We start from the raw sequence: 16,021 nt of genomic DNA, 5'->3' as shown, positions 1-16,021 counted from the left end.
CCCACAAGCTACTCTCACAGAATCCTCTCATTGGCTTGCTCCTGCTAGGTACTCATACTCAACGAAACACTAAAAGCAGGAATCCCTAGGCTAAGGCTGATTGTACACACTGCTCCGGTTCGTCTTTCCTTGAACTCTTTCTCATTTTTAGAAAAAATTTATCTCCTTTGAAAATCTTTCTCAAGTCCTCAGTTTGAGTCCAAACACACCCGAGGGTGCATCTGAATCCCTCAAACCAAGGCTCTGATACCAACTTGTAACAACGTAAACTTCCAAACAAAATTTTCATTTTTAACACGATTAAAAACTCATTTCATAATTCACCAAATCACATATGTCTCAAATGTCAACAAGTAAAACACAATCCCATAATCATAAAAACAATCTCCCGCCAGTGTGTACAATCATGCCGGTGCCTTGCCGCGATCCTCAGAACTACCAGAAACACATAACACATAACACGGTAAGCATAAAGCTTAGTGAGTTCCCCAAAATACCACACACACACAACAGTCACTCGAGGCTACGCTCAAAAGACCCTCTGGTCAATGTGTCTAAGTGGGACCCTCCGGCCCCACGACCCTCTGGTCAACATCTCAATATAATACATAGCAAGCATATCACAAACATATAGCAGGATATCTCAATACACAATATATGCACATAAGATCCTCTGGTCACATATAGGTTACCACTCAAGGTAAGTATAGTGAGAAGACTCACCTGGTAAGATAGCTAGTAAAAATATTGTGCCCGAAATCCTCGGTCTAGCCTCCGCCTATCACGAATTAATATTCTAATTAATATTCTACTCTTATATCTGAAAAGTGGGTAGAAGACCATTCTACCCCTCCTGACCTCTATTACTCATTTGACCAAACCCTAAAGTCAACGTAAGTCAACTCCAGTCAACGGTCCAACTTTGACCAGACTCGTCGAGTGCACTAGGGAGACTCGTCGAGTTCCCTGGTTCCCTCAGGGACCCTATGAAGACCAATTCTACATGTCGAGTAGGCCCGACTACTCGTCGAGTCACAGCGTGCTCAGACTTATCGGGACATATCCCAAGCGACTCGTCGAGTCAGCTCATGGACTCGGCGAGTGCATCGAGTCTATATTCCCATTCAGACGTTTTAGGGCAGATCTATCACTCCAAACTCTAGATCTAGGCTTCCTAGGCTCGAATGTTACGTAAAGCTTCGATCTTTACGTTCATGCATGGCATATTTGCTCCACTATGCCATTACAAGCTCCAAAGAAGGTTGAAAGCACATGAGTTTTCCTCTAGCTCAATAAAGCTTGACTCTTTGGTCTCTCAATGCCTCCTATAGTCCTGATCTGAGGTCCTAACCTCAAACCATGCTCAAATAACTCAAGGACACAAGATGATTGGAAGAAAACCCTAAAAGCTCCCAAAATGGGATCTAACAAAGAGGAGGTCAAGATGAGAGCTTTATACCTCTGGATAGCAGCAAATGACAGAAGAATGCAAGATCCACAACCTCCTCTTGATTAGATTCACCAACTCTTCCAATCTTTCCTCCAAAAAGCTCAAGAATGCACCAAATGGACTCTCTCTCTTTCTATGCACGAAAAGGGTAGGTTAGGGTTTCTCTCTGGGGAAAGGTCACCGCAAAGGGAGGCTATAAGTGCCTTTAAATAGGTCTCAAACCCGGGGATCTAGGGTTTTCACTCCCAGCGCCTACTCGGCGAGTCTGCTCCCGGACTCGTCGAGTAGATCATTAAATCCACGTGGCCATCATGTCTCTACTCGGCGAGTTATAGCACCAACTCGTCGAGTAGGTCAATGATCCTAAAAAATAAATACTTAAAATATTATACCTGGGAATCCGGATTTTACATTTAGAATCAACAATAACTTTACCTTTAACATTCTCAGTTCGTTTCTCCTCGACTTTCGCTTTTGGAACAACTTTCCATTGTCGAATCGATGGATTCGACTCCTTGGATGATGAGCTTCTACTTGATGATTCATTCAAGTACCTTTCATAAGCATACCTGATCTTTTCTTGAGAGAATTTCCCACTTTGATATTGTTTGCCTTTTCCTTCTAGCCAATGATTGATGTTTTTGATATCCGTTTTTCATTTGGAAAACGAAGTATTGCTTGGCTTCTTGGAAGGACGGTTGGGAAAATGAGGATGTGTAAGTTTGAATTTCTCATTTCTCTTTGCATTTACATTCAACTTTTCAAAATGTTGTTTTGAAAAATCAGATTTCACTTGTGGTTGAAATCGATTTTGAAACCGTTGTTGATAACCAACATTTGATCTTTGAAAAGCTTGTGAACAATTTGAAAATCGCTTTTGATTAGAAATTGGAGAATAATTCCTTTGTCCATTTGGTTGAAAACCATTCTTTTGAAAGTTATTTTGTGAAAACCTTTTGTGTTGAGAATAATGAACAAAATTCTTTGATTGTTGATTTTTCACAAAATTCTCTTTGGTTGGGTTTTGAAAATTTGATTTAGTATTGGATGACGAAGCTTGTTGTTGACTTTTTGATATATCTTTTTGTGATGAACTTTTTGACAAATCTTTTTGAGATTGAGCGGGTTTTTTGTTAATAGAATATTTGTTTTGAGAATTTGTCTGAACTGATTTAGACTTAACTGATTCAAATGATTTATTTGACACAACATTTTGTTTCTTTCGAGACTTAATATTTTGCCAATAAACCTTCTTTCTTGATTTAGTCATCCAAAATCCCTTGTTCTTTTGAAATCTTTTCAATTTGTTCTTTGAAATTTTGAACATTTTGTTTTGACTTTTCAGATCCTTTTTCTTTAGACTGTTTTTCATCTTTTGGTTTGTTAGTTTTAACAACCCTGTTTCTTTGTGGTTTTTGTCTTTGGAAAGTAGAAGAAATTTTGTTGAGATTATTTTCAACTGTGCTTTGATTTGAGAAAAATCCTTCTTTCGAAGCTTTCTTGTTATCTTCTTCAACAATTATGTTGATTTCAGGTTTAACTTTATCACCATTCCCATAGGTAACAAACACTTGATTTGGAAAGATAACTTCATCGGTGCATTTGAAGTTTTGATACACAACTGAATTTGATTCAAGGTAATATGAGCCTTTTTCCTTTATTATTGTGTTGAACTTATCTGTTTCCTCATAGACCTGATCAACTACAACCCGGGGTATGGTTGTTTCTTTTGAAGCATCATCATTGTCATCATCACTGTCTATTTGACTATCTTCGACAGTCACATGGTCAGGATCATGAACTTTCGAAGTCGAGGGTTGGTGAGTGTCAACTTTAACTGATGAATCATAACATTTTTCTTTACCCTTAGCCATCGAAGTGACATTAATGACAGATAACTGAGAATAGTCAACAACTTCCTCTTCCTCAATTTCACTAATATCGTCATAATCATCTTTGATATCAACAAAATTGTATTGAGAGTTAGATGTCGAATTCTCAGTTCTTTTCAAAATTTTGATTTGTTCGTTTTTGGTCAAGGTCTTATTCACAATATCAACAAGATCATTTGCATCTAAACATTCAGCAATTCTAACAATACCATATGCATATCTATCATATGGAACCTTATCAAACTCATAAATATGAATTTCACAGTCATAGGAAGTTGAATCAATCTTTTCCCTTTCGAAAGCTAAAAAGGGAAAAAGTTTCCTATGTTGTTCTTTACTAATATCTGATGAATGATGCAAAGCAGTCAATTTTCCATATAGTCGTTTCGCAGAATTACAATAGATATTTCGTTGTTTCAGAAAAATCTTAACCTCAGAACTCAGACTATCTCTATCACACATAATATTTGTAATTTGCAAATCTAAATGTTCTATCTTAGTCTTCTTTGATTCCAAAATTCTCTGAGTTTCTTGAAGTTGAGAATTTTACTTTTTAGCATCATTACTAGCATATATAAGCAAATTATTAACATAAGTAATTGCTCCATCATACTCAGATAAAATCGAATCATAAGCACTAAAGGGAATATTGAAAGATTGTAAAAGAGAGCATACGTGTGAAATCATGGGTGACTTGTGAGTAGAGGTCGAAACAAAGCACCTCCCGGTTACTTTCTCTTCATCCTTTTCCTCATGTATAGCAAACATTTCCCCATGAGTAGGGTTTCGCATTTCTTCATCATCCGAACCCGATGACCAAATTTGGTAGGTTCCTTCTTCATCATCCATGCCTTTCGCCACAAGAGACATCCCCTTTGTTTTTGCTCTTACCTCCTCCAACCTTTCCACATAATAGGCTTCATCCTTGACCCTATTCTTCTTTTCATCCCTCTTTTGCAACATGCAATCACTAGACATATGATTCGCTCCATTGCAGTAATGGCAGTCGAATCCACAGTCACCTTTCAACTTTTTCTCCACCTTCGCATCTTCAACCTTAACTTCCTTCTTTTCCACCTTCTTTTCCTCACTCACAGACTTTCTCGAGAAATTTCCTTTCGTTTCAATTCCTCGTGGCTTCGCATTAAAAGGAGTTTTGAAAAATTTCTTCACTCGATTGTTCGAGTAAAAAGCCATTGCCTAGTCATCAGAATTAACGATTAAGCCTTCATCTTCCGAATTCTCCTTCTCAGCAACTTCTTTTTCAACCTCTCTACCAGCAACCTTCGACACAAGAGCCAAAGGACCACCCAGACTAATCCTTGCTTCCTCAGCAATCTCTTTCACTTCAGATTCATGTGCTTTTAACACATTGTAGAGATCATTTAGTGAAAAATAGTTGAAACATTGTTGTGTCTTTATCATAAGGCTGACATTTCTCCATTCTTTGCGAAGTCCCATGATGAATGTCAAATTAAACTCCATTGTAGACCTTGTAACTCCAAACTTGTTACATTTGAATATGAGTTCATTCAGACGGTCATGGTATTGCTCAATGGATTCTCCTTCCTTCTGCTTAAATTCTCCCAACTCCAACACACATTGTTTGACTAAACTTATCTTTGTTTTTTCGCTGCCTTGATACTTCTCCTTCAGAGTATCCCAAATCTCCTTAGAAGTTTTACAGCTGCATACATAATTGTATACAACTAGTGGAAGAGCACCACAGAGTTCACGCATACATTTCTTTTCATTTTTCAGCAATTTCTCAGCTTGTTCGGCAACATTTGTATTATTGGAAGAAGTTCCAATACTTTGAACTGCAACATGAGGATGAACATCACCAACAATGCATTTCCAGAGATCCTCATCTATTCCATTCAAATAGTCTTCCATACGATCCACCCATTGATCGTAGACCTCAGGAATTAACATAGGAATTTTAGTGGATGAACCAAGAAGATGAGAGTATGAAGTCATGGTGTTCATGCTAAAGTTTTCCATTGATGTACGGAAGAAATTTATGAAAAGCTTCAGATATTGAGATTTGATTGACAAACTTTCCAGAAAATAGACACACAACACTCGATCTAACAAATCGTAAGCAGAATTGAATCAAAAAAGATGATCTATGATGATTTTCAAAATCAAAAGAGCGGAATATTTTGAATCTAAAACGAGACTCAAAACCTTTTGAAAACAAATGAAAACCAGATCAAAGTTGAATGAATCCTGCTCTAATACCAAATATAGTTACAATTTAATCGAGTATGAATTACGAGATCAGAATAAAATAAGAATTAAGAACACGAGATCTAAATAGAATCTGTTTGGCTCAATTACGCTTTCAAGGAATACAGAGAAAATCTGAGAATACAATGTGAATGTCATAGCTACTCTCTAACTCTAGTATTCATCTCATATATATATGGAAAAGGAAAGCATACAAAAAATATAAGGGACTAAGACACTTAAGCTTCAATACAAAATGCCCTTATAATAAAGTAACAAACAAACATTCGATACTAAGAATGTCTTAGACAACCTTCGACCTCTCACAATGACTTTCGGCCTCAACAGGGACTATAACTAGCCAAAGATCTTCAAATCAAGGATCTTCAGGTATTCGTCGATTCTTTATTATTAACTAACCACTTTAATGGATCCTATGCAGTAAAAGGAGAGAAGTTTGCACTATATCTCCAGATCCTCAAAAACCTGGCATCAAACTTCGAAACATTTAGCATAAACCAGGTTCCTAGTGAAGACAATGCTAAAGCATATGCTCTGGCCAATTTAGGATCTTCCCTAAGGATCCCGCCAAAAACGAGGATCCCTATAACCCACGTGTTGATCCCGACAATTGAGCATCCTACCAGGAGACTGAAGGATCCCAACAATCACGTGGAAACTACCAACGTCGCAACAATTAAAGATCTCGATTCGACAATTTAGCATCAGGATCCCAACGTCAAGGATACCTGTCCAACCTCGGGATACTGGATCTAACCCTTTGTGGAATACCTCCAGAATGGCACAATCCCTAAAGAAGAGAAAAGCAGAAGGGCATTCAGAACAAGGGTCTCAAGGTTTGTTATGATCCAAGGTAAGTTATACAAAAAATATATAGCAGGTCCATACCTTAGATACCTAGAAGATCACGAAGTTTTAGAGGTCCTAAAGGATATACATGAAGAAGACTGCGACAACCACACTGGGGCAGATCATTATGCTCCAAAGTGTTGAGGACAGGATACTACTGGCCAACCATGAAGAAAGATTCCTTCCTTCATGCCCAAAAATGTGATGCTTCTCAAAGACATAGCAACATCCTGTTGGGTTTTGAGCATTCTAACACTCCTATGGTGTACATGCAACCCTAGAAACCTTGGATCTATGTTTTCTCTAAAATACATGAAAATTAGATTTCCAAGGTTTACAACCTAACTAGCATGTTATGGGGTACTTGTAACATAAAATTTTAAGTAGAATAACATACCTTTCTTTTGTGGTTAATTGCTTGGAGTTTTAGAGCCTAGCACAAATAGTGTGGATTCCTCAAGTGGTGTCACAAATCACCCAAAACAACTTGGAAATGCTTGAGAGAATATGATGCTTGCTAAAATCGGCCCACTCTTGTTTCTCACACACACTAGTGCCAATTCTAGAACCAAGGCCCTCTTTATATAGTATGGAGGATTAGGGTTACATCCTAATACCCATGACTCTTCATTTACATAGGATCCATGGGTTGAAAGCTCCATGGACTATCCATGGACTTCCATATAGTCTTAGCCCATCCTAAATAAATCTTAGCCCAATCCATATATATATGTAAGAGCCCATATTTAATTAGCCTCTTTTGATCATTAAATTAATTTCAAAAACAATTCTTGATCAACACTAATTAAATAATATGATTTCATACTAATATATTATAACTTATAATATATTAATAAATCATAAACATCTTATTGTCAAAAGTATATCCATACAAATTGTTAGGTGAAGTGCAACCCAAATGGACCATGTCGGGTCGAGACAAGTTCATACCAAATATAGTTATGGACTTTGACACCTTATCCAACAGTCTCCCACTTGGATAATTCTGATAACTATAGTTGCAAGTATAACTTCAGGAACCAACCAGCAATCGTAGCTCTTTTAAAACTCTGTTGAACTATGAAGCACCATTTTAGATAAGTGATCATATAATCCTCTGTTCTCCTTATATCAGTCGGACAAATACGTGGAACAATGTCGTACTTATTGTCTAGCAGTTGTTTCTTGATCTCTGATTTGTTTGACATAGAACTAAATTGAACACATCAATTAGGTTTTGACCGGGTCCGACACATAAGTCAAAACCAAATCATCGAGGGGCCCAGATATCGCTTCTATTGCTAGAAGGAACAGATAAACTTCGACTCATATGCTTGTACTAACTACAAGTTGAATTATGCACAAAAGTACGTTTTATGACATCAAGTTACTGACGCGTTTTCGTACAATCAATGGATAACCAACTCATAGTCAACAACTCACATCTCTAGGTTTGAAGATATATATGATATTACCGTCTCACGATCACTCGAGATAAATTCCATGAAGTGATACAAGTGAGTGTGGGCTTAATCCAATACTCAGACCTTATGAGCACTCATGAATGTTGTAGCAACCATTGCAATGCCTAATGCACCTTAGACAAATCATACAAGCCAAATTCATGACAGTCTTAATTCAGGGGGTGTTTGACTTATCTTTTTGAGAGGCAAAAGTCCTTTTTGGAAAAGATAAAATGTAAAAGATGTTTGGTAAAAGGATTTTAAAAGCTACTTTTTGATTTTTGATATAAGAAAAACTGACTTTTTGGAAAAGTCAGGAAAACCTGACTTTTTGGAAAAGTCAGGAAAACCTGACTTTTTGTAACTTTTCCAAAAAGGACTTTTGCCTCTCAAAAAGATAAGCCAAACACCCCCTCAATACCTACTTCCAACGTATGACCGACTGTGGAGAGTTTTGAATAAAATAATTATTCTGGAAGTCAAAACATGCAAAATTGAAACAATATTAAACGATTAACATAAGATAGTAACACCTTCCTTATAAATAAACAACAACTTTTATTTAGTCATCAAATGTCAATTACATTTTACAAGTTTCAGAAATAGCTATCTAATTTTTAAAACTAATATCGTCTCTCAGCCCGATGCTCCTCGCATGCTGAAAATGCCTAACCCTAGTCAGTCCCTTCGTGAGGGGATTTGCAGGGTTCTCTTCTGACGATACCCTCTTTGCCACGAGGAGTCCTTCTTCTATCTTGTGTCTTATGAAGTGATATTTTCTGTCAATGTGTCTGGATCTACCTTGATCTCTTGGTTCCTTGGCTAAGGCAACCGCACTATTGCTGTCACAGAAAATCTCCATAGGCTCCTGTATAGCTGGTACAACTCCGAGGTCTCCAATGAAGTTCTTCAGCCATATCGCCTCCTTTTCCGCTTCACTTGGTACTATGTACTCTGATTCACAAGTAGAATCAGCTACCGTCTCCTGCTTGGAACTTTTCCAACTATCTGATCCTCCATTCAGGCTAAAGACCCAGCCTGACTGAGAGCGGAAATTATCCCTATCAGTCTGAAAACTAGCATCGCTATACCCTACTACTCTCAAGTCATCACTCCCACCGAGGGTAAGAACCTAGTCCTTAGTCCTCCGTAGGTACTTGAGAATATTCTTTGCCGCAGTCCAATGAGCCTTTCCAGGGTTTCCCTGATATCTGCTGACCATGCTCAAAGCAAAGGCCATATCAGGACGAGTACAAGTCATATCATACATGATCGAGCCAATAGCGGAAGCATATGGTAATCGACTCATCTCAGCTATCTCAGCCTCTGTACTCGGACACTGAGTTTTACTCAGTATGGCATTGTGCTGGATCGGTTACTCCCCTTTCTTGGAATTCTCCATGTTGAACCTCTTCAACACTTTATCCAAGTAGGTACTCTGACTAAGTCCAATTAGTCTTTTACTCCTGTCTCTCAGTATCCTTATCCGTAGATATAGGCAGCTTCTCCAAGGTCCTTCATAGCGAAACACTTCCCAAGCCAGGACTTAACCTCCTGCAAAGTTGGGATGTCATTTCCTATGAGTAGTATGTCATCCACATACAGTATTAAAAAGCTAACTATACTCCCACTAGCCCTAACATATACACAGGACTCATCCTCGCTCCTCGAAAAGCCAAACTCTTTGACTTTCTCATCGAAGCAAATATTCCATCTACGAGGTGCTTGTTTCAATCCATAGATGGATTTCTCAAGCTTACACACCTTATTAGGGTACTCTGTACTGACAAAACCCTCTGGCTGACTCATGTAAACATCCTCAGCCAACTTTCCATTAAGGAAAGCGGTTTTGACATCTATTTTCCATATTTCATAATCATGAAATGCAGCAATGGCTAGCATAACCCTAATAGACTTAATATTTGCTACTGGTGAAATGGCCTCATCATAATCAACTCCCAGAGTTTGAGAAAAGCCCTTTGCAACCAGTCGCGCCTTATACGTGTGTACATTACCATCCATGTCGGTCTTCTTCTTGAAGACCCATTTGCACCCGACTGTCTTACGACCTGGTACATTGTCAACCAAGTTCCAAACTTGATTGTCATACATAGACTGTATCTCGTTGTCCATAGCCTCTTTCCATTTAGCAGCTTCAGGGCCTGCCATGGCTTCCGTGTAGCTCTTAGGTTCATCCAGACTTACCAGTGTACTATCACTGATAAGTGTATCACCTTCTGAAGTAATATGGAAACCATAGTAATGCTCAGGTGCATTCCTAACTCTCGTGGAACGCCTAAGAGGTATGGGCTCGTCAGTTAGATCAACAGGAGTTTCCTCCTCAGGTTGATTACTAGGGTTTGAGGTTCCTTCACCACTTGACTCTTGAATTTCTTCAAGGTCAATTTGCCTCCCACTACTTCCTTGGCTTATGAACTCTCTCTCACGAAAGACTCCCCTTCTAGCTACAAAGACCACATTCTCATTGGGTCTGTAGAAGAGGTAACCAAAGGATTTCTGTGGGTAGCCGATGAAAATACACCTCTCACTTCGAGGTTCGAGCTTGTCGTGAGACTCGCGCCTCACGAAAGCTTGGCAACCCCAAATCTTGATGTGGTCAAAATTAGGAACTTTCCCAGTCCACATCTCGTGAGGTGTTTCGGCAAACTTTTTGGTAGGGACTAGATTAAGGATATGGGTGGCATTCTCTAAGGCATACGCCCAGAATGAGATTAGCAATAAAGCTCGACTCATCATGAAAATAACCATGTCCAACAAGGTTCGATTGCGCCTCTCAGCCACACCATTCAGTTGTGGTGTCCTAGGAGGTGTCAATTGTGAGACAATCCCACATTCCTTAAGATAGTCAAGGAACTCAATACTAAGATACTCTCCTCCCCGATCGGATCGGAGCATCTTGATGTTCCTGCCCAGTTGATTCTCCACTTCCTGCTTAAACTCTTTGAACTTTTCAAAGGTTTCTGACTTATGCTTGATTAAGTATATATATATCCATACCTATTGTAATCATCAGTAAAAGTAACATAGTAGCGATTAGCATCCCTAGTGGCTGTTTTGAAGGGTCCACACACATCTGTGTGTATGAGGTCCAATAAACCTTCACCCCTCTCACAAGTACCAGTGAAGGGTGACTTTGTTATTTTTCCAAGTAAACAAGACTCACAACTATAATCTGATTTTAGGTCAAATGATTCCAAAACTCCAGCCTTTTGGAGTTGGCCTATGCGCTTCTTGTTGACATGTCCAAGACGACAATGCCACAAGGATGCTTTATCCAAAGTAAAGGAAGAATCAATATGAAATACATTATTTCCTAAGTTGTCTACAATCGACATAGTTTCATATACACCATCACAAGGTAATGCTTTAAAATAAAACACATCATTATAAAAAGCATCAATAGCACCAATTTTATTATCAAATGAAAATATGAATCCTTGCTTGTACAAACTATGAAGGGAAATAATATTTATCACCATTTCTGACGAGTAACAACATTTATTCAAATCTAAAGTTAACCCATTATTAAGCAATAAAGAATAAACTCCAATCTTGGTCACAGGTGATGCTTTCCTATTGCCCATGATTAAGTTTATCTTCCGGTGCTGCACTTCTTCACTAATTCTTAGGCCCTAAAAATCAGTACAAATGTGAATACCACAACCTGTATCAAGCACCCAAGAGTTAGTATGCAATGAGTTATTAGACAATATGGTATAAATACCTGCATGGGTGGGTTTAACTTTCCCATCCTTTACATCCTGTAAGTACTTAGGGCAGCTTCACTTCCAGTGCCCCTTTTCGTGGTAGTAGAAGCATTGTGCTTCCTTTGGGTTTGAAGAAGGAGGAATGGGAACTTTCTTGGTCCCACTACAAGAGGAGCCATCAAGAGACTTTCCCTTGGTACCCTTCGAAGGGGTCTTCCTCTTCTTCCCCTTTCCCTGCCCAATTGCCAGAACAGGGGCTGTTTTAGGAGTAGAAGTAGAAGTAACAACCGATTTACCTTTAAGACCACTTTCAGCGGTCCTTAAAAGTCCTTGAACTTTGCTAAGTGTGACTTCCTCCTTGTTCATATGATAAGTCAGACGAAACTGATCATAACTTGGAGGTAAGGAATGGAGAATGATATCAATCGCCATGTCCTCAGGGAAGTCCACATTAAGCTTCAGCAACCGGTCCACGACCCTTTGCATTTTCTGCAAGTGACCGGTAATGCGTTCACCATCCTTCATCCTGGATGTTATCATGGAGGAGATGATTGCATACCTCTCTTGACGCGCGCTCTGATGGTACCTTTCCATCAGATCCAAGTGCATCTCATAGGGGTAGAAATCTTCATAGGATTTATGGAGTTCGGGAGTCATAGTAGCCAACATAATGCAGGACACTTTAGTAGCATCCCTCTCATGTGCAGCATACTCCGCAATCTCCTCAGGAGCGGCAGTGGACTCATTGATAAACTTAAGCTCCTTGTCAAGGACATATTCCTTGTCCTCATAGCGGGTAATCATTCTGATGTTCCTAATCCATTCATTGAAATTAGAACCATTAAAAGTGACTTTCCTACACAAGTTCATGAGGGAAAAAGAGCCTGTAGGGTTTGAGCCAGCAGCAGTGTTGGAATACATCTGAAAGAAAAGAAAGACAAGTTTTAATTAGATAAAGAGTCCTTAATAAGTCACCCAAATGAAATATTAAGGCTAGGATCCTACAAACTATTTCATAATTTGGAAGAGGGATGCCGTAATCCAAGCTATAAAATATTTGAAAGTAGGTAAAAGACGATTTACTAATTTCCACCATTATAAACAGAATAAATTATTAAGTTTTAATTGGATTTGAAACTCCTAGATCTTTTGAGATACATTGAACTTTCAATGGCATGTTTAAATCTCGATTGTGCCCTCTCAATTTTGTGGCTAGGATGCCGAGGATCACAAACAAGGTGTGAATAACCATGCAAATTGACTTGGTACCCTTAATTTTATCACCCAATCGATGTGCCGGTTAACCACACGCGCTCCACCGATCTATGATAAAACTGAAGTCACCCTTTGCCACTCTTACTAGTCCTAGTTAGTGTGACGGTTAACCACACACGCTCCACTAACGACTTGGTAAGGTACAATGTGTAATTTCATGGGTTAGCACCTATTTCACATTTTCCTAAAGTAACTAAGATTTGGAATTAATAAAGGTTTAGTTACTTTATAATTTCATTATACTTTTAATGAGGATTAAGGTCCTATCCTACCCGTTCGGCTAACGACCCTCCACTAGTCAAGGAAGCGGTGGGTGAGAGTGGACACCCATTAAACCGCCATTTTATAGGCAGTAACCTTATACCCCCCTTATAGACCGGCTTCATGAATGAGGCCTACTAACGGTAAGACCGACTTATTCTTATACATATATATAATAATTAAACTTTTAATATTATAGAAGTATAAGGGTTGAATTTTAAACTTTTAAAATTCTAAGGTTCAATTTGGAATTTAAAGTATTAATGTGTGAGACTTTACAAATTCCAAACTTGAGGGCAAGTTTTGAAACTATTCAAGACTTTTCAACTTCATAACTTATGAGTTAATGGTTTATTAAAATGAGAGACTTTTCATTTTATGTAACCTGTGTGTTTTTAATAAGGACTTTAAAAGAGTGACTTTTGGTAATCCATAACTTGAGGACAAATTATGGATTCCGTTAAACACATAATTGATCAAGAATTAATCATTAAACAATTCAGCAAATAATTCCTATGATCTAACAATAACTCATAAGAATATGAACATTCATATCAAAATTTCAAGAATCATATTAACACATATAAAACATGTAATTTTGATATTAGCCATTGTAAATGGATTAGCATAAGCATTACACCACCTAAAACAAGTTTTAAAACACTAAAACAGTTTAGGGTAATGTTTCTGGTCTATTTCCAGCAGCAAAACTCGAAAATATGCATTCAGGGGCTCCTACTCGTCGAGTGCAAGAACCTACTCGACGAGTAGGATGAATTATCACATCGACTCGTCGAGTCCCCCCATGGACTGGGCGAGTTCATGCAGCATATAGCAGATTTTTGAGCTTTTTCAACAAGTTTGCATCAAGTATCAAGAAAACAAGCCTAGGCTCTGATACCACTGTTGGGTTTTGAGCATTCTAACACTCATATGGTGTACATGCAACCCTAGAAACCTTGGATCTATGTTTTCTCTAAAGTACATGAAAATTTGATTTCCAAGGTTTACAACCTAACTAGCATGTTATGGGGTACTTGTAATATAAAACTTTAAGTAGAATAACATACCTTTCTTTTGTGGTTGATTGCTTGGAGTTTTAGAGCCTAGCACCAATAGTGTGGATGCCTCAAGTGGTGTCACAAATCACCCAAAACAACTTGGAAATGCTTGAGAGACTATGATGCTTGCTAAAATCGGCCCACTCTTGTTTCTCACACACACTAGTGCCAATTCTAGAACCATTGCCCTCTTTATATAGTATGGAGGATTAGGGTTACACCCTAATACCCATGACTCTTCATTTACCTAGGATCCATGGGTTAAAAGCTTCATGGACTATCCATGGACTTCCATATACTCTTAGCCCATCCTAAATAAATCTTAGCCCAATCCATATATATGTAAGAGCCTATATTTAATTAGCCTCTTTTGATTATTAAATTAATTTCAAAAACAATTCTTGATCAACACTATTTAAATAATATGATTTCATATTAATATATTATAACTTATAATATATTAATAAATCATAAACATCTTATTCTCAAAAGTATATCCATACAAATTGTTAGGTGAAGTGCAACCCAAATGGACCATGCCGGGTCGGGTCAAGTTCATACCAAATATAGTTACGGATGTAGACACCTTATCCAACACATCCTGCATCAACCAGCAGAACCTCTACATCCTATCATCTCCTCTTGGCCATTCATGAAATGGGGAATGAATATAGTGGGTAAATTAATAGTAGCTCTTGGAGGAATGTTCTTCATGCTAGTGATGACTGACTACTTCTCAAAATGGATAGAAGCCAAACCTTTCCTCCAAGTAAGAGACAAGAGGTGGTTTCCTTCATCAAACGTAACATCCTAACCACGTGTGGGATCCCTGCCGAAATTATATGCGGAAATGGATCCCAGTTCATAAGAAAAAGGACAATAGACTTTTTCACAAGTTGGGGAATCAAGATGGTAATTTCTACTCCTGTCCACCCTCAAGCCAACGGTCAAGCAGAATTCATCAACAAAATCATAGTCAACATCTTAAAGAAAAGGCTGGATGGGAAGAAAGGAAGATGGGCAGAAGAACTTCCCTTCGAGCTATGGGTAGATAGGACCACTTCCAAGGTAGCTACGGGTCAAACCCCATACTCATTAGTGTTTGGAACGGAAGTAATGATTCCTACTAAAGTGGTGATCCAACAGCAAGATACCTACTTCAAAACCAAGAGGAATATGACAGGATCCTCGCTTAGGATCTTGACACCATAGATGAACTTAGGGAACTTGCCAAAATCATTATTGCTGCTTATCAACAGAGGATCACCAAGGCGTACAACAAAAATATAAAAGCCAGAAGATTCCAAATAGGAGACTTGGTGCAAAGGAAAACATTTCAAAATACCAAGGATCCTAGTGCTGGTAAACTGGGACCTAAATGGGAAGGGCCATATGTAACGCTCGCAGATTCAGGCTAATCAATTTAGAGACAATAAGCGTCAAAAATGACTTTTTGATAGACGATTATTTAGAAGGAATAATCTTAACAAAGTTATATTATACGTCACAAGGGTTCCGTACACATAAATAACGCCAAAATACGAGTTATAACGAAGAAGTTATGACCTGTCGAAGTTTTACGGCTAAACCGGCACGGCAACGCGTAACATAAAAAGTGAATTTTTGATAAATTACTTTTTAGCCTTAGGAATCTAAACGAAAGTCTTAGTATATGTTAAGCTGAGAACGTGCATAAAAAGAACGTCCAAATCTGACTTTGTATGAGGAAGTTATGATTTTTCTAAGATTTAACATAACAGTGCACAGCCCGGAAATCGAATCTTAGATC

At 38.3% G+C, this 16,021-nt stretch overlaps 1 protein-coding gene across 1 annotated transcript; it reads left to right on the top strand.

Annotated features, from left to right (window-relative positions):
* The first annotated feature begins 14,973 nt into the window (after positions 1–14,973).
* LOC145129426 (uncharacterized) lies at positions 14,974–15,444 on the top strand. Its single transcript, XM_079064125.1, has one exon. The coding sequence runs from the start codon at positions 14,974–14,976 to the stop codon at positions 15,442–15,444; it is 471 nt and encodes a 156-aa protein (XP_078920251.1).
* The last annotated feature ends 577 nt before the right edge of the window (positions 15,445–16,021 follow it).

Source organism: Lactuca virosa, chromosome 1 (genome assembly GCF_052849685.1).
Source record: "Lactuca virosa cultivar CGN04683 chromosome 1, Lactuca_virosa_CGN04683_v6, whole genome shotgun sequence".
Classification (NCBI taxonomy): Eukaryota; Viridiplantae; Streptophyta; class Magnoliopsida; order Asterales; family Asteraceae; genus Lactuca; species Lactuca virosa.
This window is presented reverse-complemented; position numbering and strand designations above follow the sequence as displayed.